At 28.0% G+C, this 23,194-nt stretch overlaps 5 protein-coding genes across 5 annotated transcripts; 2 read left to right on the plus strand and 3 right to left on the minus strand.

Moving 5' to 3' along the window:
- The first annotated feature begins 1,572 nt into the window (after positions 1-1,572).
- Positions 1,573-4,562, plus strand: LOC119667030. The gene is made up of 2 exons (XM_038076310.1): positions 1,573-1,577; positions 3,362-4,562. Exons 1-2 carry the CDS (start codon positions 1,573-1,575, stop codon positions 4,560-4,562), a joined length of 1,206 nt encoding a protein of 401 aa, XP_037932238.1.
- A 151-nt stretch (positions 4,563-4,713) lies between these two features.
- Positions 4,714-7,701, minus strand: LOC119667031 (gustatory receptor 8a-like). Its single transcript, XM_038076311.1, has 5 exons — positions 6,801-7,701; positions 6,669-6,742; positions 6,101-6,169; positions 5,952-6,041; positions 4,714-4,985 (listed from the first exon to the last, which is right to left on the minus strand). Exons 1-5 carry the CDS (start codon positions 7,699-7,701, stop codon positions 4,917-4,919), a joined length of 1,203 nt encoding a protein of 400 aa, XP_037932239.1. The 3' UTR covers positions 4,714-4,916.
- A 1,481-nt stretch (positions 7,702-9,182) lies between these two features.
- LOC119671187 (gustatory receptor 8a-like) lies at positions 9,183-9,839 on the minus strand. Its single transcript, XM_038081738.1, has 2 exons — positions 9,409-9,839; positions 9,183-9,353 (listed from the first exon to the last, which is right to left on the minus strand). The coding sequence occupies exons 1-2, from the start codon at positions 9,806-9,808 to the stop codon at positions 9,226-9,228; spliced, it is 528 nt and encodes a 175-aa protein (XP_037937666.1). The 5' UTR covers positions 9,809-9,839; the 3' UTR covers positions 9,183-9,225.
- A 5,250-nt stretch (positions 9,840-15,089) lies between these two features.
- On the plus strand, positions 15,090-17,667 carry LOC119671186 (gustatory receptor 8a-like). Its single transcript, XM_038081737.1, has 5 exons — positions 15,090-15,954; positions 16,917-16,990; positions 17,048-17,116; positions 17,177-17,266; positions 17,342-17,667. Exons 1-5 carry the CDS (start codon positions 15,090-15,092, stop codon positions 17,411-17,413), a joined length of 1,170 nt encoding a protein of 389 aa, XP_037937665.1. The 3' UTR covers positions 17,414-17,667.
- A 99-nt stretch (positions 17,668-17,766) lies between these two features.
- Positions 17,767-21,124, minus strand: LOC119671185 (protein GPR107). The gene is made up of 9 exons (XM_038081736.1): positions 20,755-21,124; positions 20,579-20,689; positions 20,378-20,523; positions 19,849-20,326; positions 19,464-19,562; positions 19,216-19,349; positions 18,945-19,094; positions 18,768-18,885; positions 17,767-18,699 (listed from the first exon to the last, which is right to left on the minus strand). Exons 1-9 carry the CDS (start codon positions 20,884-20,886, stop codon positions 18,121-18,123), a joined length of 1,947 nt encoding a protein of 648 aa, XP_037937664.1. The 5' UTR covers positions 20,887-21,124; the 3' UTR covers positions 17,767-18,120.
- Between the last annotated feature and the right edge of the window lie 2,070 nt (positions 21,125-23,194).

Below are 23,194 nucleotides of genomic sequence, written 5' to 3' on the forward strand. Positions count from 1 at the left end.
TAGATAATGATGATTAATATTTTTTTATTTTTTTTAACATTTCAATAATATATGAAAAATAATTATAAAAATTTCTTTCGAATATCGAGTATCTTCCTGAATTTTAAGTAAGTAATTTATTACCCATTAAAATAACATGTCGAAAAAAATATTTTGTTTTTAAAGATACATTCATTCGATTTCGCTTCAATCTTGACCGTGAAATATATGCTTTGAAATTTTGCACGTAGTACACATTTTAGATGTAATCCTTCATTTTTTAGGGTAATTAGTTATTTTTTGTTTGTTTAAATATCAACAGAGATACCAATAAAAGTTAATACTTTCTCATCACGGTATTTACATACTAATAGGCACTTAATCAATTACTATTTTTATTATATAATATATCTTAAGAAAAGAGCTTTAGGTGATTTGTTTTGAAATTTTTTTTTTAACAGTGGCGTAGTTCTCAAAACTTTAATCGTATATGTTTGTATATAAAATGAAAATAACCTAAACTAATCGAAAAAATGATGAAATAATTTGAAAGTATGTAACAGCATACTATATCTTTCTTTGCTATATCTTTCTAATTATTAGGAACATAATGCTTGTTGTTATTTTTATCATGATTATCTTAATAAAAATATCTGTTCTTCTATAATTGTAAGGTCCCTGCAACATAGATTAAAATATTATTATTATGCTGATATGCTTACATCTAATACATCATCACATATATAATGATCATCGGCACTGAATAGTAAAAAAAGAAAAGAATTATTATTATATATTTTTTCTATCTGAAAATAGATTAAAGAACACTGAGACTCTTTTTACTTTAATTATAACCATTGTCAATCTATTAACGTCTGTCATTATGATAAATGTGTTACAAACTATTATAAAGCGGGAAGCTGTTCAGGTTACTAAGGTGTGTATAGGTAAGGAATTAACTTTCCAGGGTACTCATAAAATCGTGTAGGACAGTGATGGTACAAAGTTTTTAAAATGAATTTGAGTAGTTTTAAAGTGGCTACCATATCATAATCATCATATTGATAATAATGATCTCATAATAATGAGATACCATTATGGACTAGTTTTTAATCTACTTTTAATTTAATCGAAATCTTTTAGAAGTCTAATAACAATTATTGATGAAGATACTAATCAAATAACGAAGTAGAGTTAATTGTTGAGCATTACAGTACATTTAAAGTAATAAGTTGTACTATTTTTTGTGTACAAAATAAACATACTGATGTTATTTATACATTTATATATAATTATACATTTATAACAAAAGTTTCTATATACATAATTATAGTAAAATAAAGACCACTCTTAAACATGCTGATGACTAATGGTTGTTGTAATATTTCTTCAGATGATGATGATGTTCTACATTTTAAGTATTGCAAAGTGTTGTTAAGTGTTTAGCAAATTGGTTTAATAAAACGGGAACAGCTCGGTATACTTGTTGACAATGGGTTGGTTTCTTCCACATGCTACATAACAGTTGAATCAAAACCCGGAATACCAATGTAAAATCTGATATATGAAGAATTCAAACTAAAGGTAACGGATATGATGTAAGTAGTAGGCTTTCTTCATAAAAAAAAAAATCATTAACGAATTGGCCAGACGAAGAGTTTTTAATTACTAGGGGGTTTATAAGGATACAGAGTGTAAATTTTATTAGAAATAGAAAGAAGAAGCATGAGTATATAAGAAACATGTTTGACACAGTTGTATGATAGAAAGTGATAACAGAATTTTCACAAAATTATGATAGAAGATATCGATGTAGTGGGTTTACTTGACTCATGGGCAATACCTAATTATTTTTATATATAAGCTACATATCAATTAATATTAGTCTTAAACATTTAAAAGATTTTCACTGTTGAAAAACAGTCAAAAGTATATAATTGGTAGAGAAATTATTATTTTGGGAATAGTGTTGTAATTGATGTCGCACAAGAACATGAAAATAAATCTATAGACTTCTCAGCAGTTTCATTATTGTACCAGGTTGTACCAATGATAGTCAATATTATTCCCTTCTAATTATAACAATTGTATTGGTAGACAAATTCAATTGGATTTTATGATTTCACCAAATTATAAATATAAATGTTATACAAATTAAACTCTTATCCATAATTTTACAATTACATTTGAATAACTGGAACAAATGTTTATCGGTGATTGGGATTTTTTTGCTACCAATCGTTTATCGCTTAATAGCTACAGTTTTAATTTAACCTTCAATAAAATTCAGTTTAATTAATAAAAACTTTTGTATAATTGTTCTACTGCTACACCCATGCAAACAATCGGCTGTATATAAATATATTTTTAAATATTTATAAATGTAACATATGCTTTATTAACACTTCATAATTTCCTTGCCCAATTTAAATAATAGCTTGATTGCTGTTAAAGTGGTTAGCAAATGCATTTCAAGTCAGTTTAAATCAAATAATTCAATTATCAACTATTTTAAAAACATATCATATTGAAATATATTATTTAAATATTAAATTAAGTATTTACTTCAGAAGGATTTGCTATTCCATAAATTACATCAAAGGTCTATACGATATTTATTATTTTTAAAATTAATTGCGTCAATAATTTTAATTAATTAATTAGTTCAATTTATTTCTTACTTAACAGTTTTAAATTATAAGAGTTGATTGCAATTCATTTACACCAACTGAGCTTGAGCTCAGTTAAAAAATTGTTTCTAAGCCACTGTTGAAGCCGGTAGCATTTGTTGTTATCTGCTATTGACCAGACGGAAGAGAAGAAATTTATTAAAGCAGAAATTGGGTTTCTATAAACTTTCGTTTGGTGTGTTATCAAATTTAAAATTCCAAAATTTCGTTTACAATTAAGTTGACATCTCTTCCGATACGAGAAGACAATAGCCACGAGAGTTCGATCAAAATACCGCTACTTAAAGTACCAATTTGGAAGATGTCAACGCCAACAGCGTTACAAAGGCCACGGCGACTCTATATAAATTGTGTTAAAAGCTACTATGCGGTTTAAACGAATTTCGTCAATCAACCGACTAAAAAGTGACAGTGTTAAATAAAAAAATTAAATTAGTAAAAAAAAAAATAAAATTTAAAATAAAATATTTGTATACATATTTTATATAATATTTGAATATAAATAAGAATAAATTGCCATAGAAAAGAAAATTAATATAATCGATATAAGAGAAATTCAGTTTAAATAATGGCAATTTTCAAACAAATTTTTGTAAGTAAGAAGAAATAAATAATGTTGCAGTGTTTAATAAAAAAATATTCTATCCACAGTTTTTCTTAACGTTAATTTACTATATAAATACCGCATGTAGTGTACCAACTTTTGGAAATGAGTTTGTGCATATAAAGTTACACTTACCACACAAACTAGATGCCTCTAGTGGAGAAGAACATGAATATCAACACTCTGATTCAAGTCATCATGCAACAGCCCCAGTTATTCCAGCACATAAAGTTATACATCACTATCATCATCGTAGAAGACCGTCGAAAAAAGGTTATAGTGGCAAACATAGTAATTGGCTAGAGAGTAGTTATAAGAAGCCCACATTTAGTAATGCAGATTTCAAGGAATTTCCTCACGACGACAGTGATGAAATATTTGAAAAGCCAATAGAGACTTATGTTGTAAAACCAGCAGAAACAATACCAAAAAAGCACACTAACACCTATAAAGTTATAAAACATAAAAAGAAACAACCAACGCATGGTCACTTCCATCACTATCATCCTAAAGAGCCCGTCGAAACAATACGTGTGATTGAATCAAAGCCAAGCGACTATGAAGGCGGTTATGATTACAAACCATCACATATTGATACCTTTAAAGTTGTTGAAACTTCAGGTCGGCATAAACATATCGACGATTATCACCACAAGCCAAAGAGTTATAAAGAAACGCATACTTATAACACACCAAAATTCAACTATGCACATAAGACACCTATTGAAGAGACTATAGATTTAACCAGTAGTAGCAAGTTTCCATCATATGAGCACTCGCAGTACAATTATGATAAAGTACCTGAATCCTATGAACATTATACTAAAAATAATTATGACAGTGTAAGATATCCACCGATATCACTCCCTGATGAAATTCATGTAGAGCATGAGTATCAGAGTTCATATAGACCGAGCACAGTAGATAGTGGTTACAATTACGCACCACAAGGCAGTAGCACAACCAGTTATCGCAATAACTACGAACATGACTATACACAGAGTTTTGATACCGGCTATAGGAGTAGTAGTAGTAGTACTATTGCAGCAGCTGATAGTTACCTGCCTTCATCTAATGATCAACAAACAGAAACCCACCATTATGAACAAAATGTAAGGCAAAATACTTTATTCGATGATGAAGTCTTTACAGTACCTAAAGAGCCAGAAACTTGGACAGCACATTATAATAAACCAAATACATATAGCGGTTTGGATAGCTATAGTGCGGGGCATGTACAAGGCGTTGACAGTACAACTGGTTACCCCTATCCCACACCATTTTTATAAACATTAAATTACCCAACGTTTAGTGTGAACATTATGTAAAGCTTAATTTTAAGCTTTTATTTATTTATTTATAATTTTATTTATTTTAGTAATTATTTATTTGTAGTTAAAATAGTTAAATACATTATGTAAAAATGAAAATAAGCACATTTTTATTTTGTTTCGAATTTCTTCTTCTGTTTGTTTTCAAAAAAAAAAACATCCCAAATCGCATTGTCGCCACGGGCTCACCGAATGGCTTGTATTACGAAAGCACTTTTACGGTTTCTTCTGAAAATTATTTAACCAATTTTTGTACCCATGTTTCTCTGCTGTTATGGAATGTTTTCTTAGTAAACAAATATATTTTTGAGTTCAAATTGTTTGAAACTTAGGCATAAATTGTATAAAAAACAGCATATATGTGGTTATTGAGCCAAGTATCTAAAAGAAGAAAAATTAATTTTTTATTGGAAAATTTCTTTTTAATAATAATATTAGTTTTAAAAATATCAACAAATACAGTTTGTAACGAAATATTTCTTCTAAGATATTTTACATTTTTTTTTACATTTTAACTGAAAAAATCAGAAGTATATAATTAACGGAAGTCATGTCCAGGTATAAATTTTTATAAATTCTTATTATAACTTTTTTCATAAATTAAATTAAATTTAATTTAGAGTAATTGTGAGTCCACTTTCTAATTATTTTTAATTGGTGAAAAGGCTGATGTGAATAAAAATAAAAGCTTATAGATTAATTAAATTAAATTTAATTTGAGTATGTCACATTTATATAAACATTGCAATAATACCCCACAGTGTAATATTTAATATAGCTTTACTTTCAATTAAGTACAAAAGAAGACGGACTTTAGAATGGATTTGGTTAAATATAGTAAAGCATAGCAAAGTAAAAAAAATAGTGATTTTAAATTAAATAAATTTTTACTATGATTAAGACAAATAACAGAAGAATTGCTTTATAAAAATCAACAGCTGTGTGGCCAAGAATACATTTAACTAAAAAATAAAATTTTTTTTTGGGTTTCAAAAAATTCCACACTATTACTCACTTTTCTACTCGAAATAGATTTCTTGTTATTGGTCCAAAGTAATTTTTAATTGAAACTAAAGTAAAAATGATTAGTTCTGACATATTTTTGATAGGTCTAGACTTTTATGTTAGGAAACAAATTGAAATAATCCCTGATTTCACTTAAAAATATTAAAAGAAAACGATTTCCAAAAATTTCATAGAACCTGTTATATATTTTGTTCTAATACCTAATTTCATAATTTAAAATTCAACTATACAAAATAACAATCATAAAAATCATAAGATCACATGATCAGATAATAATTTTATAGTGCACCTCTAATAGCTAATTTTTAATAAGGAACTTACCGATCTGGCTAAGTCGCAATTTAGTACGAAAAAACCATGGACATCAATCACAATTTGTTGATGAAGTATTTGCAGTGAAAAATTTTGTATCTGTAATAATTAGAAATTTTTCATAAAGTATTTTTTGATTATATCTTTGAAATACTTACAAGTGCTGCGATTCGAACGTTTTCAATATTATGTCTTAATTTGTGAATGTTGTGACCAAAGAACTGAGCCTGTATAAATTTGAAAACTGATTTAAAATCATAGATATATAGATAATTAATTAAATGTATACTGATTTGAAGTTTATATTGATCAGACTATAGCACGATGTTTATGTTTGTTTATGTATAAATCTTTCTAAAGTCTAGCCAGTATAGATACTGTTTTATTAAAGTGAAAGTTCTTCCAGAGTATTGGATCAAATGCCTCTAATTATAAAACTAATTTTTCAGATACAGTTTTTATTTCTCTTATATTTTAAATATTATTTATTAATAACACGTTAAGGTAGATTTAAATTCCAAACAATTATGCTTTCTGGTTGTTTTGACCTCTCTGACCTATGTGACACATCTGACCCTGCTTAATCAATTCATTTAATTAATTTCAATGCTTTATTTTCTGGAGATTTAAGTATAGTGTATATTGTTTACAGTATACATTACATAGTTTATATGTATTACATTATAAAAAAAATATTAAGTTTTCTTAGAGGTTAATATAGCTTACCGAACGCATGCAGTTTCTCGAAGTTAAAAGCAATTGAAGAACTATAATTACTGTAGGCAATATCAAAGTATATTCTAAAAATAAAATAATTGAAAAATAAAACTAAAATATAATTAATTTGACTATGCCTACCAACAATATCACTACCAACATAAACCATATAATAAGACCAATAACAATCAACCAAAATTTGCGCGTAAGCTTTTACATAATTTAACAGAGTAGACCAATTTAAGCTGGCTTTTAGCACTTCACACATATCATAAATTTGACTATAATGCAACATAATGGATCTCAGTTCTGTTAAAATATTTGCTTCCAAATTTCCACCAATTGCAATTTTGACGCCCTGCTCATAAAGTTTTAAGCATGAGCTAATCAATTCATCCAAGCGCTCATTTAAATTTTCAATCTCAATACGCAACATTTCCAGATACAGCATAAGCTGTATTAAACGGAATCTACAGATAAGTACACTGGGCATATAACTTATAAAATACATAACTATCTGTAAACTGTTACTTGGATTTGTAAGATAATTTATATCAATTGCCCACATTATTGTGAAGAAACCAATATAATTACATATGAAGCGGCGAAAAGTATAGGCGGAATTTTTTTTATATTTGGATGAATCGACTTGTAAACGATTTCTGTACAGGCTGGTGTAGATTTGTAGAAATCTATGCATTTCCTTACGTCGGAAAATCATTTCGATTAATGTGACGTAGTGTGCTATAATAGCTGCCGATAACTTAAGTATGTCATTGAATAGTCCAAAACTGTCGGTTGTGTAGAATAATTTCTGGGCGTTACGTATAACGAAAGTATGTAGCGTAATAAAAGCACATAAGTGAAAGCCCAACCAAACCAAATGATAATGATTCTTCAACTGCCAATGGTCGTGGTCATCTTGCAACTGCATGGATACTGGACACAAACCGAAGTATTGAAAGAAACGCAAATGAATTAGCATAAATCGGTTTAGTCTTATTGGAGTTTCTTCATTGCACTTGAAAGACTTCTTAGTCATTTTTGTATCTTTTAATAAATTTTAGGATGTATATTCATTTATTTATATATTTATTAATTTATTTATTATCAGTTTTATTAGCAGTTTGATTCAATACTAGTTCATGAGTTTACTTCTTTTTTTACTGAAAATATATTCACTATTGTATAAAGATTACGAATGGTTTTAATAAATGATTGCTTGTTTTAATTATTTAATTTTTGTATTTAATTAACTTGTAGTTTTTGTAGATATTAATCAGCATGCCACTCTGACAAATTGCGAATAATATAACAGAAATGGCCTTCAATTTACTCCTTTGTAAAAATAATACAAAGCTCTAGTCATATTATTATCAGATTAATTAACATTAGTGAATTCTTAATGTATATATAATAACTATATTTTTAATGCATTGTAGTTCCTTCAAATAAATAATAAAAATTTATTTAAATTCAAATATATAAATAAATTAATTTTTACAATTCCATTCAAGTATGATTGTAATTCTATTGCATCTTCTTTGACTGCAACTCATACTATGTTCAGACACAACTTAGGACGTGTGCGAGTTAGGCTAAGTTGATGCTAAACCAAATGGGAGATTTTTTGGGATTTTTTGCATTGCACACATTTTGCCATTTATCAACACGTATCGACACATCAATACATTATCGACACAACTTAGAATTTCCCTCATTTAGAACGCAACTTAGCCTAACTCGCACACGACCTTAATTTCGCAAAAATCTTAATATGAACTTCATTTCAGCGAAATTAAGTTGTTTTTTCAGTTTTACGGCTACGACAAAATTAAGGAAAATTGCCTTAATTTCGTTGAAAGGAAGGCTAAAATTAAGGGACATTTGAAATGCAACTATCCGTGAGATATATTTTAAGCAAAAAATAAAGTTGAGGTAACTAAAAAGTGACATTTTTTTTAAATAAAAAAGTTGATTTTAACAAAACTGGGAAATATTTTGAAAGTAGTGAATATTTTTCAATTTGAATACAGAGAAAGAACTGTAAGGGTTATTAATTTAAAATAGAGTGAAAAATAATAATTCACATACCTGAAATACACTAAAGCTAATAAAACTACTAAATGCCAACATTTATAGTTATATTAATGAATTTTTAAAATTTCCCAAATACAAAGGGTGTTTGGAATAGGTAATTTTTAACATTCGATTTGTAGACAAAATATATGGTTTCCTTAATTTGGTGTAATATGAACACTTTCGAAATTAACTTAATTTCATTTTTACGAAATTAAGAAAATTTGGCTGTCTGAACATAGTATTATGTAGCCTTTACTTACTATTATAAACATTTGCTTATAAAACTAACTAGAGCATAAAAACATAAGAGCAAGAATGAAAGTAATTTCACTTCAATAAGTTGTAAAGTTTTGGGCTATATAATAAATCTCTCATATTATCATTCACCAAATTTTTTTACAATAGAGAATTGTTGTCCGTGCTCAATATTTTAATAATGTGTATATTATGTATTAAAAGGATGTATTCGTTTTTGAAAGAAAACTTAAAGTAATATTAAAGTAATAGGTGCTAGTACTGATGGCTTAGAAACTCTTACCGAACGCATGCAATTTCTTGATGTTAGAAACAGTTGTAATAGTATAATTCCTGTTGGTATTATTAAAGTATATCCTGAAATATAAACTTAATTAACGTTTTCTTATAGTAATCATTTAAGTATGCCTACCAATAATGCCACTTCTAATATAAATCAAATAATAAGACCAATAACAATCGACCAAAATTTGTACATAAGCTCTCACATAATTTAATAAAGTAGACCAGTTAACACTGGATTTTATTGATTCACACATATCATAAATTTGACTATAATCCAACATAATGGATCTCAGTTCTGTTAAAATATTTGCTTCCAAATTTCCACCAATTGCAATTTTGACGTCTTGCAAATGAAGTTTCAAACATGAATTAATCAATTTCTCCAATCGGACGTTTAATTCTCTAACTTCAAGTTGTATTATTTCTAAGTACAGCATAAACTGTATGCAACGTAAGCTACAGATAAATACACTGGGCTTATAACTTATGAAATATATAACTATCTGTAAGTTGTTGCTTGGATTCATAACATGTATTAGATCAACCGTAAATGTGAGGATGAAGAAACTAATGTAGTTACATATGAAACGACGAAAGATGAATAGAGAAGATTTTAATTGACTTGAGGTGTTTGTTTGAAGACGGATGTTATTTAAGTTAGTGTGCATTTTAAGAAAGCAATACATTTTCTTACGCTGTAATATCATTTCAATTAATGTAACATAGTGTGCGAGAATTGCAGTAGATAACTTAAGTATATCATTAAACTTAGAAAAACTGTCATCATTATAGAATAATTTTTTACCACTATATACAGCCACTAAATGTAGCAGTATAAAGGCAAATAAATGAAAGAATATCCAGGCCAAATGGTACGTGTTCTTTAATTGCCAATGGTCATGGCCATCATGTAATTGCATGGATACGGGGCACAAGCCGAAATATTGAAAGAAACGCAAATGAATTAGCATAAATCGATTTAGTTTTATTGGAGTTTCTTCACTGCACTTGAAAGACTTCTTAGTCATTTTCGTATCTTTATATTGCATTTTATTAGCTGCACTATATTTATATAAACTAAATTCAGTTCGTGCTTTCTGTTCAAGTGTAACTAAAACATACATTTGAATTTTGAATATTTTAATTAATTAGAAATTTTATGTCTAGATTTAATCAGTTTTGTAAAGTTGATAAATCGTCTTTTAGTAGGGAAAGCAGGAGCGGTCCTTATTTTAGTTTCAATCGTTCTTATTCAGTGGTTGAAATTCAAAAACAAAATATAATTTTTCAAAAATCTTCATTACTTAACAATGCACTTCCTGTGATATTACTCTGATATTATGATCAGTTTCCGTTAGCAAAAACTTTCCCAAATAAACAAAATTATAGATATTATAAATATATGTATAACTATAGATATAGATATAACTATAGACTATAGATATAGATTTTTTTTTAATTGTCTAAATATTCTATATAAGAAGAGTTTGTTAAAAATTTCAATAGAGAGGTTTCGAAACCTCTCTATTGTATTATTGTATTATTGTATTATTGTATTATTATAACTAACTCAATTTTAACTGACCATACAGCTCGAGTAGTGCCAAATACCCACCATCAGTGGTCTTGGAATTATAGAAGACTATTTAATTATTTGTAAATAATTTTTTGAGATTGCAAGTACTAGGGATTGAACTCGTGCCCTGCCAAATTTGAAGCTCAGAGTCAGTGTTCATTAGCCAACTGACCCAAAGACATGCAAGTCAAATGTTTGCAATTTTTACGTATTGTATTTAAGTGCTAATTGAAATAACTTTAAAATATATAATAATTATTATATTGCATGTTGCCGATAATTCATTACAGTACGAGTGGGAAATGAATTCGCTACCGTCCAACAAATAATGAAATTAATGTTATTGACGTAATTTTAATATCGAATCTATAATATTTATCTATCTGAACATTTTTACTATAATCAGTCAAAATTGAAATGTCGATAAAAGTGCATTCAGCGGTTCTAAGAGCGCATATAAGACTTTATCAATTACTCGGTTTCTTTACATTAGCAGTGAATACAAATCTTGCGAGGCATGCTAAGATTATCGAGAATATTCTCAAATTGTGGAGTGCGACCCTTTTTTCCATATTCACAATGCTCTTAATTTTTGTTGGTTTCATAAGTAAAGATGAATTTTTGTTTATTGGAGACCGTTTTGGTTACTTCAATGACGTATTAAAAGTTACAACTGCACAAATTGCTATCATTGCAATTTATATAGAATCCTTAATGAATCGTGAAGCTTTAAAAAGATTTTGGTTACTTTATTCCAAACTACATGACTTTGAAATCAAATGTAAGCAAAACAATCTTACTTTGGATTTTCGCCGACATATCTGGTATATAAGCATATTTTACGGATTCGTTTTGTTAGAAATTGTAGTAGAATTTGTGTTTATTATTTTACAAAAAGACAAGTCTCGACACATTATACTATTTTGGGTTATGTTCACGCCTTACATTTTAATTACACACTTTCGTAATATGGAATTTATTATGTATATGGAAATTATTCGTCTTGAACTGTTGCAGTTGGAACAAGATTTGTCTACATTGGCTGAATATAGTCGTTTTGCAAGTAATGTATTGCCTTTTACTGGATTCAAGCGATATTTATTACGAAAATTGAGGGATAGACAAAAAATATATGGATCTATATATGAGATGTTTGCAGCGTTTCAGAAGTGCTTTGGTTACTCAATTACTGCAGTTCTATTTAAAATTTATGTACGGGTACTTGTTGATATATATTTTATGTACTACACGATATATGCAAGTTGGAGTTTTTTAGGTTAGTAAATTATTCTAATTCTTAAATATATCTTTAATATTTGTGTTGAATTTCAAAAGTATAAATTAACATTATGGGCTAATTAATTAACTGGATATAACTAAGTTTTAAACAAATTAATGAAATTTGGAAACAGTTATTTGTTTTCTGATGACTGCAATCTGATTTGGAAAGAATTATTAATATCTATATATGGTGTATAAGTACTATTTTCATATAAGACATGATGTATTATTTTTGTAGTTTCGAAAATGTGTGATGAAGGTTACAGTTGGAAATAGAAAAAACTTTTATAGATACCATCATTATCTCACTGCAGATTGCATTGAACCTTGGTTTGCTATTTTTTTACTACGTACTCTAAGGAATTAACTAATAAGATAGTTAGAAAAACATCATACATGTTGACTGAGTCTATACATTAATCAATTTAAAATATTTTATTTTGTTACTACCGCTCCATCAATGTCATCCGGAAACGTTTGCTTTTTTAGACATATATTGTTACACCACTGCATAGACATATTTTTAATTAGGCGTTTGCTTGAAATCAGACACCTGTTAACCTGAAGCTTTATTTCACCCTTAAACTGATTATGTGGTGCAGCTAAACCGAAACTACTTTTTTTATTGGCCGTGTTCTAGAAATCAGCATGGAGTGGACATGGTTTTAACGTCGAATTTTCTTCAGTAATAATTTATATTATTCGTTTGGTGAATATGTCAATGAAAAAAATTGTTGCATCCGGGGAAATGAAACTCCATAAATAACTATTTTAAAACGATTTCATTCACAAAAACTTATTGTATGCAATGCTGTGGTATTTGATCTGGAGTTGTGGTATGCTCATACCATCTTTGAAAAAGCGAATATAGAACTACTGATTTTTTCTTCTGATGCAGTTGAATATATGATTGTGGAGGATATCCGTATGCAATTTCAACAGAACGCTCTCACAAAGCACACAATACGTTTTATATTGTGTTTCCTGGTGTTTTTTTGTGGGGTTACTCAAAACATTGTATTTATTCAGATAATGTTCATATTGTTGAAGATTCAGCCATAACTTAGCTAAACTATTGCGTGGTATGTGGTGACAAGTTATCGAAAACCATCTCAAAACGTTCATATAATAGTTCTGATATATCGAAATAAGAATTTGATTGAAATCTCTAACACAAGTGCATTTCAGAGCCAGAAAATAAATAATAATTTATTGTTATATCATTTAATAGTGATTCAACATCCATTTTGTGATAGAATAATTATTCAAAATTTTTCTGATAGTGCTTTTTTCGATTACCAACCATTACTGTCGATTATTTCTCTATTCGATGTCCATATATTAATTTTTTAATTGTATGTTTTGAGAATAATAACATTCAATCTGAAATAAAGAATAAGTTCTTTAATAGGTTGATGTAAAAATTTTCAAAATACAGGAACATACTTTTAGAGACTTGCAGTTCCATTATTTTCAACTTCGATAATTAAAAATTAATTTTTATTTTTATAAAATTATTTCAGGATTGCTTCAAATATATAAAATACTATATATAATATAAATATATCTTTTAATATAAATAATTTAATAACATATTAAAATTACATATATTTCACTTGAGCTAAATTAGTTTACTAATTTATTGCATTAGAGATCAAAGATAAAATATAAATAAAAAGTATTTAAATTATGCGGGATTTATTTTAGAAATTATTAAATAAAAAATGCAAGTAAAAATTATTTAAAATGCACGGTGTTTAGTTTAAGAACTTCAACAATTTCATATTCTTATTTTGCATTCTTTTATCTATTAAAAAGCGTCGAATGCTTTCGAAGAAAAAGGTTTGGTCTTGAGTTGTTTATTGAAAATTTAAATAAAAAATTCTACATTAAAAAGACTACATTAAATCGTGAAGATACAATTTATAATTTTTATGATTTATGCCAAGTCTGAGCTGTGGGTGAGCCGTAATAAATGTCTGAGCTTTAATTATAATATATTAGCGAATACTCAATACTGACAGGCGAATTAGAGGTGATTCCAGCCTTAGCTTTAGGTTTGTAAAGGTCGTTAATTTAGTAATAAATGAATTAATTATTCATGTTTAATTTTATAAAAACAATAGCATTTTTAATTGTTCATTTTAGAATGATACTTTATGACTGTAAAAAGAAAAAATCATTTAATTAAAATATTATAATGAATAATTCAATAATGCAAATTGTTATCATGAATAATGAATTCATCATAATCAAAAAAAATGTCGTTTAGTGATTTATTAAGTTATCATTGACTCAATTTAGATACGATTAAAAAGTTTTAGTAAATATTCTTAATATTATGTTGAGGTAGTTGAGTCAGTGAACTTCAGCACATTTACTCTCTATTAACTGCGAGGTTTCTTCATAACCCCTTTCTACACCTTGACTGGATTATTGTTTATCACTTCATCAGACGAAGCAATAATTGACCTCAGATCTGCATACCTCCCCGAGGAGCCTGTAACCATTCTGAGATTCAATAAATATTATTTTACTAAAAACTTTCATTTATTTTTTTTTTGTATTTTAATTGTTGAATTATTAATTTGATTGGCCTTTCATATTTTTATTTTAAAATTATTAAATAATTATATATTACACATATTCTGAGTTTGGTGTTAACATACGATAATTGATATGTTTTCACATAATGTAATTATTGACGTGTTCCCTTCTACACTATACGTACAGTACTAACCAAAATTTTTTAAAAAATTATATTTTCAGATAATATATTATTTAAAATGTTAGATAAATTTAATAAAATTCAATTAGAAATTAAAATCTATTAGATAAATTGAAACTATTCTTCATAGCATGACATTAGTAATTAATTCTATTGACTTCTGTATTTCCTTACATACTTCTCTTAACGGAAAAGAGAAAAATATTGGAAGCAGTTTGCAAAAATGTCGGTAATAGTGAAGTCCAAAATTTTGCGAATGCATATGAGAATATTTCAAATTTTCGGGTTTTTCACACTTTCAATAAATCCATCAACAGTAGAAGAGAAAAAGAAAAGGAAGGAATGTCTTTTATTATTGTGGAGCGTATTATTATTTACAATTTATAATTCCACATACATCTTTGTTAATTTTATCAGTACTGATGAGTATTATTTCAAAAAAGATCGATTTGGTTATTTTAACGATGGTTTGAAAATAAATTTCGCACATCTCGCTCTGGTAGCAAGTTATATAGAGTCAATATTCTTTCGTTCGAAGCTACGAAGATTTTGGTTGCTCTATAATAAACTACGTGAACAAACATTGAAGAAAAACGACAAGGTGCAGAATTGTTGGACACAAATTATGTTCAATTGGCGTTATCTATGCATTTTTTATATATTTCTCATTATGCAGATCTCCTTAGAAATAACATTTATAGTACGTCAAGAGAAAAGCCGACATTTAATTCTATATTGGTCGATGTTCCTGCCTTACATTTACGCTTTACATACTCGTAATATGGAATTTGTTTTCCATTTGGAAATTATGCGTAAAGAATTAGTGAAACTGGAACATGATCTATGTGTTCTGGCAGATTATACAAGATTCGCTACAATCGTTGTACCATTTACGGGTTTCGGAAATTATTTGCGCCGTAAGATATATGAAAAACAGCAAGTCTATCAAACCATATATGGCATGTACAGAATGTTTCAGGAATCATTCAGTTTCTCCATAGCAGCAGTTTTATTACAAATTTATGTACGAGTATTGGTAGATACATATTTTACATATTATACTATATATACGGTTGGAAATACATACGGTAAGAAGAAGGTTTTGTTTGTGCATAAAATAGTTTTTCAATATAGTCTTCCTAATATATAATATAAAATATTCATTCTATAAAATAAATGACCTGCAGCACAAATATTTTAAGAAATTTCATGTTAAAACCGGATCCTATTAAACTCATATCTTTATAATGCTCAGATTATTTTCTTAACGTATATCAGAAATGCTGTCCACTAGAAAAAGACAAATGGGTTTGAAATATTGCCTCGGCGTTACTATTGCTATCTCACAAAAAGAAATTTGACTATGATGAAGATGCATTGAGGGTAAAGGAGATGATTTTAAGAGAATGAATACGGAAGTAGCGTGTGAGCCAAGCTTGCCCAATATAAGATTGTAATTTCTTGAATCCTACTCTTTCGTTAGAATATTGACCAAATACTTCGGAATAGATTCAATTTACAGGCATCATGGCTTGAAAAGTTCAGACAGGAATCTTATCATTTCTACTTGGCCGTGATATAAATCGTTAGGACTAAAATTAGTTTGAATTTTAAAAATACTTCTAGTTAGAGGTGCAGTTGGGATACATCTGTGGGGACTTACGTGTCTATGTTTAATAACATGTATTTAGAACTCAATTGCGCTAGACCAGTTCTTACTGCACGAAGTAGACATCTATGATTGCATTGTGAATTAATATCGCTGTTTCATCTGCTGTCTTTAGTATATTCATTATATATATATGGAAGAGACTCTTGATAATGTAAAAATACATTTGTTGTATTGCCATTCTTAAGGGATATTATTTTATAAAATATATACATATATAAAATATATATTATTTATATATATATACATAAATATTACCATATATGCAAGTAGAATTGTGAAAACTGTGCTTATATTATATAAATTATATGTGTCAGTTTAAATTATATGTCAGTTTAGGGACATTAAAGTAAATGTACGTTTTCATTTCTTTCATTTCAGAGAATTTTTTGTTGATCCCGGCAATTCTAGAAATTCCAGTGTTTTTATTAACATCAAAATACTGTATGGCCATGGTAAATAGAATAATTTTAATGTTTTATAAGTAACTAAAAATCTTCCATTATATATAGGTTAAACGTATAACATATCAACTACATAATATAATTCGGGAAGCGCATGATATAAAAATATCCATGCAGGTGAAAATATATCTTATAACTTTCTAAATGACATAATTAATTTTTTAATTATAATTAAAGATACAAAACTTTTCCCTACAAATCTTGCATCAACATATACGAATAGATGGCATAGGCATCGCTGTGATGGATGGTTATATGTTAACAAGGGTAAATTAAAATACAATTTATTTAGCTATAAATTTATATTTATATATATACTTTATTTATTTTTTCTCATTTTAGGCTGTGGGTTCTGTCACAACTTATATGATTTTTTTCATACAATTTATGCCGAAATTTCAATCTCTAAATTAATTTCTTTAGTATTTAAGGCTTTTAAGGTTTTTTTATACGTAAGTTCTTATTTATTGTATACAGGTTCTTATGAAATAGATATTCTTTTTTGAGTTATTTTTACAAAAACATGTAGTTCACAAGTTGGTGATAATAAAAAGCAATTTTATGAATCATAAACAATGTTACCATTAGCAAATCAGATTTGTGTTAGATAAAATGTTTAATATCATTTCTACAATAAAATTTCAAATTTTATGGAAATTGGTGCCCTTCGTTGATTGTATTTGTGTCTGAATAGTGCGGTGATAAGTGGTTAGCATATGCCAATGATGAGGTAAATTAATATTTTATTTTAATTACAAACACATAAATTGAAGTATACAACATTTAATGCACAAAGTTACAAAATAAAAAAATCTATGAATTTATTGGCACTATTGGAACTAATATATAATTACTTATCGAAAACAAGAACATATTTAAATAAATTTACATTATTAGAAGTCTAAGTTTAGTTTAATAAAATATGCAAAATATACCTCATCAGTCTCTCCCAACAACAACTGCAAGTTGCAATAATTAAACTTAAAAATATAATTTAAGCAACACTAAAGTTTATCATACGTCAACTACAGCTTAATATTTGATAAACCGATATATTGCTCAGATTTAATAATAACAAATATATACGAAAATGTAAGTCCTATGTTTTTAAAAAGAATAATTTAATCATATTCATGACTTGATTCGCGTTTGGTTATTAAGTTCTCCCGCTCCTCGTCATTGCCCTCAATAACAATCGTTGATGGTTTTTCACTACGGTTTTGAGCTTTTGTACGGTGTAGACCCTGTGTTAGTCCAGATTCAGTTAGTACCTCGACTACATCATCATCAGGATCTTCATCCCCCACAGCAAAGTAAGGATGCGATGAAGCTGGACGGAATTTATAACCCGTCAACACAAAGAATACATATGTGGCCATTTCATGAAACATTTCATCTAACCAAGCGTATTGGAAGGCCACAGTCATTTTAAGTAGATAAACAATAATACGTGTAAAATATATATAACAAACGATCATTATATAAAATTGTCGGAAAAGTTTAAGTTTTCGTAGGTTTATAGCCGCTTTGCCATCTGTTGCAGAGGCTTCGTGTAGATGCCGAATAGACCAAACAATGGGAAAGAGTATGGCACCGCAACAAAGTAAATCAACAAAAATGAAAATGTTTCTCCACATTCGAAATTCAATATCACTTTCTTCTGATTCATCTATTATAATTTCAGCAACGTTTGCGAGAACCTAATGTATATTTAATATAAATAATTTTAAATAACAAAATAATTTTATATAAATATAATTAAACTTACTTGCAACGGTATGACAATCATAAAAATCTTTTTGTCTTTATCTGATAGAATGTGTTTTATAAATGTCCATCCAGTGCCGATAAGTACAATTGTTATAAATAATACTGCACCTTTGAGCCTATTGTGTTTATAACAATTTACAAAATATAATACTTTTGATATTAATCACAAACTTACAAATGTGCTATGTAATAGAGAATAGCCCAGGCTTCTATGTGTTCTCCACGTGTATTGATAAAATGATAATTTATGGAATGGAATAGAAGAGATAAAGATTTCAGAAATACCAACACAGCCATTATGTAGTGAATTTTGTAGACACTGTGCCTATGAATAATAAACTTATGAATAATATTGAATGCTAAAACTTAAATTAATGTAGAAACATTTTGTTTACATAAAATTATTCCCAAATTTAAATAAAAATTCATTTAATCATGCAACGTACTTGCTTTTTTTAAGTATGAATACCCAAAATAGTCCAGATAGGAAAAATAATAAACTCATCATGAAATAAAGAGCCGGTAGAGGCATTTCACCCGCTGAGAGAAAATTTCCATTGTTGTTTTCCTCAATGTCAACCTTCATTTACATAGTTTATGAATAAATTTAGAATATATATGAAAACAATATTGTAAATACACATCACATTGTTAATAATAAAATGTAATGAAATTAATCAATTTCGATACTCACATTAAAGGATATTATTTTTTGTTGACTGTAATTTGGACAAGAATGAAAATATAAATTATAAAGTCCTTCCTCAAGAATGGATGTCACCAGCATTGAAAACTAAAAATTAAAAAAAAAATCATGTTATCTATTTATACCAGGCCTTTGAGGTATACTGAACGGTTCGAGTATACCTAAAGTCGAATATTTGGAACGAACAGTTTGAATGCCCGAGCTGCTCGAAGATGTTCGAGTTAAACATCTGTTCAATTATTTCATTTTATTTTAAAATACAATATGTTGTTTGAACACTTTCGAGAGGCTCATACTTGGTTCAAGCACACTTCGAGCACCCAAATGATATATGAAGCTCTTAGTATATTTAAATTTATGTATAACAACATACCGACATATTGTAGTAGTTTTGTCCATTTATTACTGTTTTCGTTAGGGGTAATATAAAATCCTTACATAGTTGAGCTTGCATATTTTCCTTGGAAGACTGCATACTTGACGCTTGTGCAGAATCTTCAACAGGTAACACTGCATTTGAAAAATCATTTTCGTGTTTAGAAGGCAATATAGCTGAAGATTTATTCATAACAGTATTAGCTGGTTTGATAGAACTCGGTGATAATACTGGTGCAACAGGTGATGATGTTTTAAGGTTTTCCATTTTTGCTTCTATTGGCATAACATTGTCAGGTTCATATTCTTCAGATTCTTCCAAATTATCTATATCGCGAGTATTTCGCTTTTTAGAAAATAATGAAGAATCACTAACTTTTGCTAATGATTGCCGCTTGCCCCTAAACATCATATAAGTAGAACGATCTTTATAAATATGCATATTTTGCCATTCCGGAGAACACTGCACCTTCACACTAAGAATAATTTTTTTGAAATTGAAAATAAAATTATATACTTTAACTTACTGCAAATTTTTAAGATCAAGTAAAAAGAATAAAATAGGACCATTGGTTTGCATATTGGATTGTTCCTCCAAAATACACTTATTTTGATGTGAGTCTAGATAGGGGTTCATTTGGTCTATTGTTGTTTTGTCGAGTGAAAGGCCAAACTAAAGATTTTTTTCAATAAAAGATTGTCATACATTTTTATTATATTCGACTTACCTTTTCGTTTGGATTTTCATTGTCAATATTTAATTTACTCAATTTCACGTCTAAGTAGCCCCCGGTATAAAATCCAAATGTGCTAAGTGCAATGTATGGTCGTATGTCATTCTGTAACAATGTAATGTTGTTAGAAGGCTATTATTATTAATGCATTTATTATTTTTACAACTTACTCTAACTTCTAGATGATGTTTTCTTGCTTCTGCTAAATGAGTAATAAATACTGTTAATATTAAGCAAACAAATATTGATTTAAACTTGTCCCCAAGTGCTGTCGACGTTAACACGGGTGGCTTCATTTTCATTTACTGTTGTAGATGAAATGTATTTTTAAACAGTTTAACTTCTTTCGTGGATATTATTTAATTTATTTTTCTTTTTATTTCGCAGTTTTATTGTTTACTCAAAAAGTTTTATTTTAGCCACATACACAAGCAATGTTCGTACGAAGTAGAAGAATTTATAAAACAATAAATAAAGAAATGTCAAGTAAAAGAAGTAACGAGCCCCAGTTGTCATTTTCATTTCAAACAGCTGTGCATTTATGTTAGTTAATAACATAGCACTGTTAAGTAGTTTTTATTATACACCATTATATTTTCTTAAATAATTATTGGAAATACAAATATAACAAAATTTGGAAGTTTTATTATTTTATATGGTTTATACAATAATAATTTTGTTATCAGAGAAGATTTTTTTACTTAATAAAGAATTGTTGCAAGACATTCTGTTAGCATTGAGAGTTCACAATAGATTTCATGAGTACAGTGGTCATAATAAAATTTTTGAAGAATATTGATGATTGTATGAATATATTAATTAATATAAATATAGTACTTTGGCCGTGTGCGAGTTCGAGTAAATTGGTGGTTAATTGAGGGAAATGGTAAGTTATGTCAGTATGGCACCGAATGTTACCAGAATTTAGAGTAGGGCATATTAGATAAAAATTAGGTAAATTAGGTGTTACCGTTGTGAAAATTTTGTAAGATGTTTAATAAATAAATTTGAAAACTTTTAACCAAAAATAGTATAAGAGTGCAATAAAAAAATATTTACGTAAGCGCAGTGCAAAAAATCCTTGAAAAATTCAATTTACTTTACCTCAATTTACTCGAACTCGCACTCGGTCATTATATGAAAATTGTTATTATTTTTAACTTATTAAACTTATGAAATGATTTCATATTTCCAATAATTTTCATGTAAATTCTCAATATTTATTTTAAAATAATTAAAACGAAATTTAATAATGTGAAAATTGTATGGAATTTTGATATACATAAAATTAGTATTTGAAATCAACAATTTTCATTTGCTTATTCATATATTTTCTCTAGATTATAACCTGCGAGTGCACTTGTATGCTTATTCTTATTTAATTGTTGGAGTGAACCCCTATCATGTCGCGTGATGAGTTCGTCTATTAATGAATATATTCATTTTGGTGCTTCTATCATCTAATTATAATAGGGGTATTCACTCTCTCTTGTAAACTGATTGCAAGGAGCACGAAATGCAAGAATGCTATACAAAAACTGCAAGACTGCGAGAACACCTCTGTTGCAGAATTGCATCATCAATATGAATCAGCTGTTTTTGCAGCCGTATCAAATTGAGCAAAGAAAAATAAAAGTATAACAATGCCGCGAACAAGTGAAATACAAAAATGTATAGATTTTTTTATTGAAAATAGTGCTTTTAATATTCTGATTGAAGGTATTAACATGTTGTTAATGTAGTTTTCACTACTATATAGTTTCTATTTGTTAGATGATGCAAATTACTGGGAAGTGATGGAGCAATTAAATAAAGACCTTTTGTTTACTTTAGTAAACCATCACAGAAATCACCAACCCGTACCAAAATTTATTCAATGGAGATCTACCATTCTTCAAGAATTTGATGAAGGCCGTTTTTGTCAGATGCTTAGAGTAAATTGGAACGTATTTTCCTTAATAGTCTCACTAATAAACTATTAAGGATTGATATTGTTTTATATCGTTTGGGTTCATCAGACGAAAATGCGGCTATTCGTAAAGTCGCTACATTATTTGTTGTTGGAGATATATGTATGTAATAATAATATAATATAAAAATAATTAGTATAATAATAATATAATATAAAAATAATTAGTATAATAAAAATATAACTAATTCTTAATTTATTATTGTTATTTGTTATATTTTTTATCGAGGGGGGTAGTGGGGCTTTGCACAGTAGAACGCACGACTTTCGGTGCAGAGCTGGATGATGTGTTGTCTGCAGACGATTCAATAAAAAAAACTTCGTTGCCTAGCGCAGAACTAGTTGGTGGCTATGGCAATGTTTCCGTACGAAATTAGACATGCGTCCAAACACTTCATTCAATAGTTCAAAATGTGAACAAATTTTCGTAAGTTTCGCTGAAATTGATAAATAGATAAATTAATTCACAAATGTATATGTATATAATATTATATTTGTGAAAACTTAATTAATGGTCACATCGATTTAAATTATTGAACGAAACGCATGTATATAGCATAGCCATAGATTAACATATCTCGAAATTTTACTAACAGTCAATTCATATTTAAAAATGAGAAGCAACAAATGACAAAACAGCT

Source organism: Teleopsis dalmanni, chromosome 1 (assembly GCF_002237135.1).
Source record: "Teleopsis dalmanni isolate 2A chromosome 1, ASM223713v2, whole genome shotgun sequence".
Lineage (NCBI taxonomy): Eukaryota > Metazoa > Arthropoda > Insecta > Diptera > Diopsidae > Teleopsis > Teleopsis dalmanni.

Coding starts and splice junctions, on each gene's coding strand:
- LOC119667031 (XM_038076311.1), bottom strand. CDS start 7,701: ATGACTAAGAAGTCTTTCAAGTGCAATGAAGAAACTCCAATAAGACTA. Junction 6,042..6,100: donor ACGTTCGAATCGCAGCACTT/GTAAGTATTTCA, acceptor TAATTATTACAG/ATACAAAATTTTTCACTGCA. Junction 4,986..5,951: donor ATTGCGACTTAGCCAGATCG/GTAAGTTCCTTA, acceptor TTCTTCTTTTAG/ATACTTGGCTCAATAACCAC.
- LOC119671187 (XM_038081738.1), bottom strand. CDS start 9,808: ATGAATCCAAGCAACAACTTACAGATAGTTATATATTTCATAAGTTAT. Junction 9,354..9,408: donor TATTAGAAGTGGCATTATTG/GTAGGCATACTT, acceptor TTTATATTTCAG/GATATACTTTAATAATACCA.
- LOC119671186 (XM_038081737.1), top strand. CDS start 15,090: ATGTCGGTAATAGTGAAGTCCAAAATTTTGCGAATGCATATGAGAATA. Junction 16,991..17,047: donor CAAAATACTGTATGGCCATG/GTAAATAGAATA, acceptor CATTATATATAG/GTTAAACGTATAACATATCA. Junction 17,267..17,341: donor ATGGTTATATGTTAACAAGG/GTAAATTAAAAT, acceptor TTCTCATTTTAG/GCTGTGGGTTCTGTCACAAC.
- LOC119671185 (XM_038081736.1), bottom strand. CDS start 20,886: ATGAAAATGAAGCCACCCGTGTTAACGTCGACAGCACTTGGGGACAAG. Junction 19,563..19,848: donor AAAACTACTACAATATGTCG/GTATGTTGTTAT, acceptor TTTAATTTTTAG/TTTTCAATGCTGGTGACATC. Junction 19,350..19,463: donor AAAAAATAATATCCTTTAAT/GTGAGTATCGAA, acceptor ATGTAAATGAAG/GTTGACATTGAGGAAAACAA.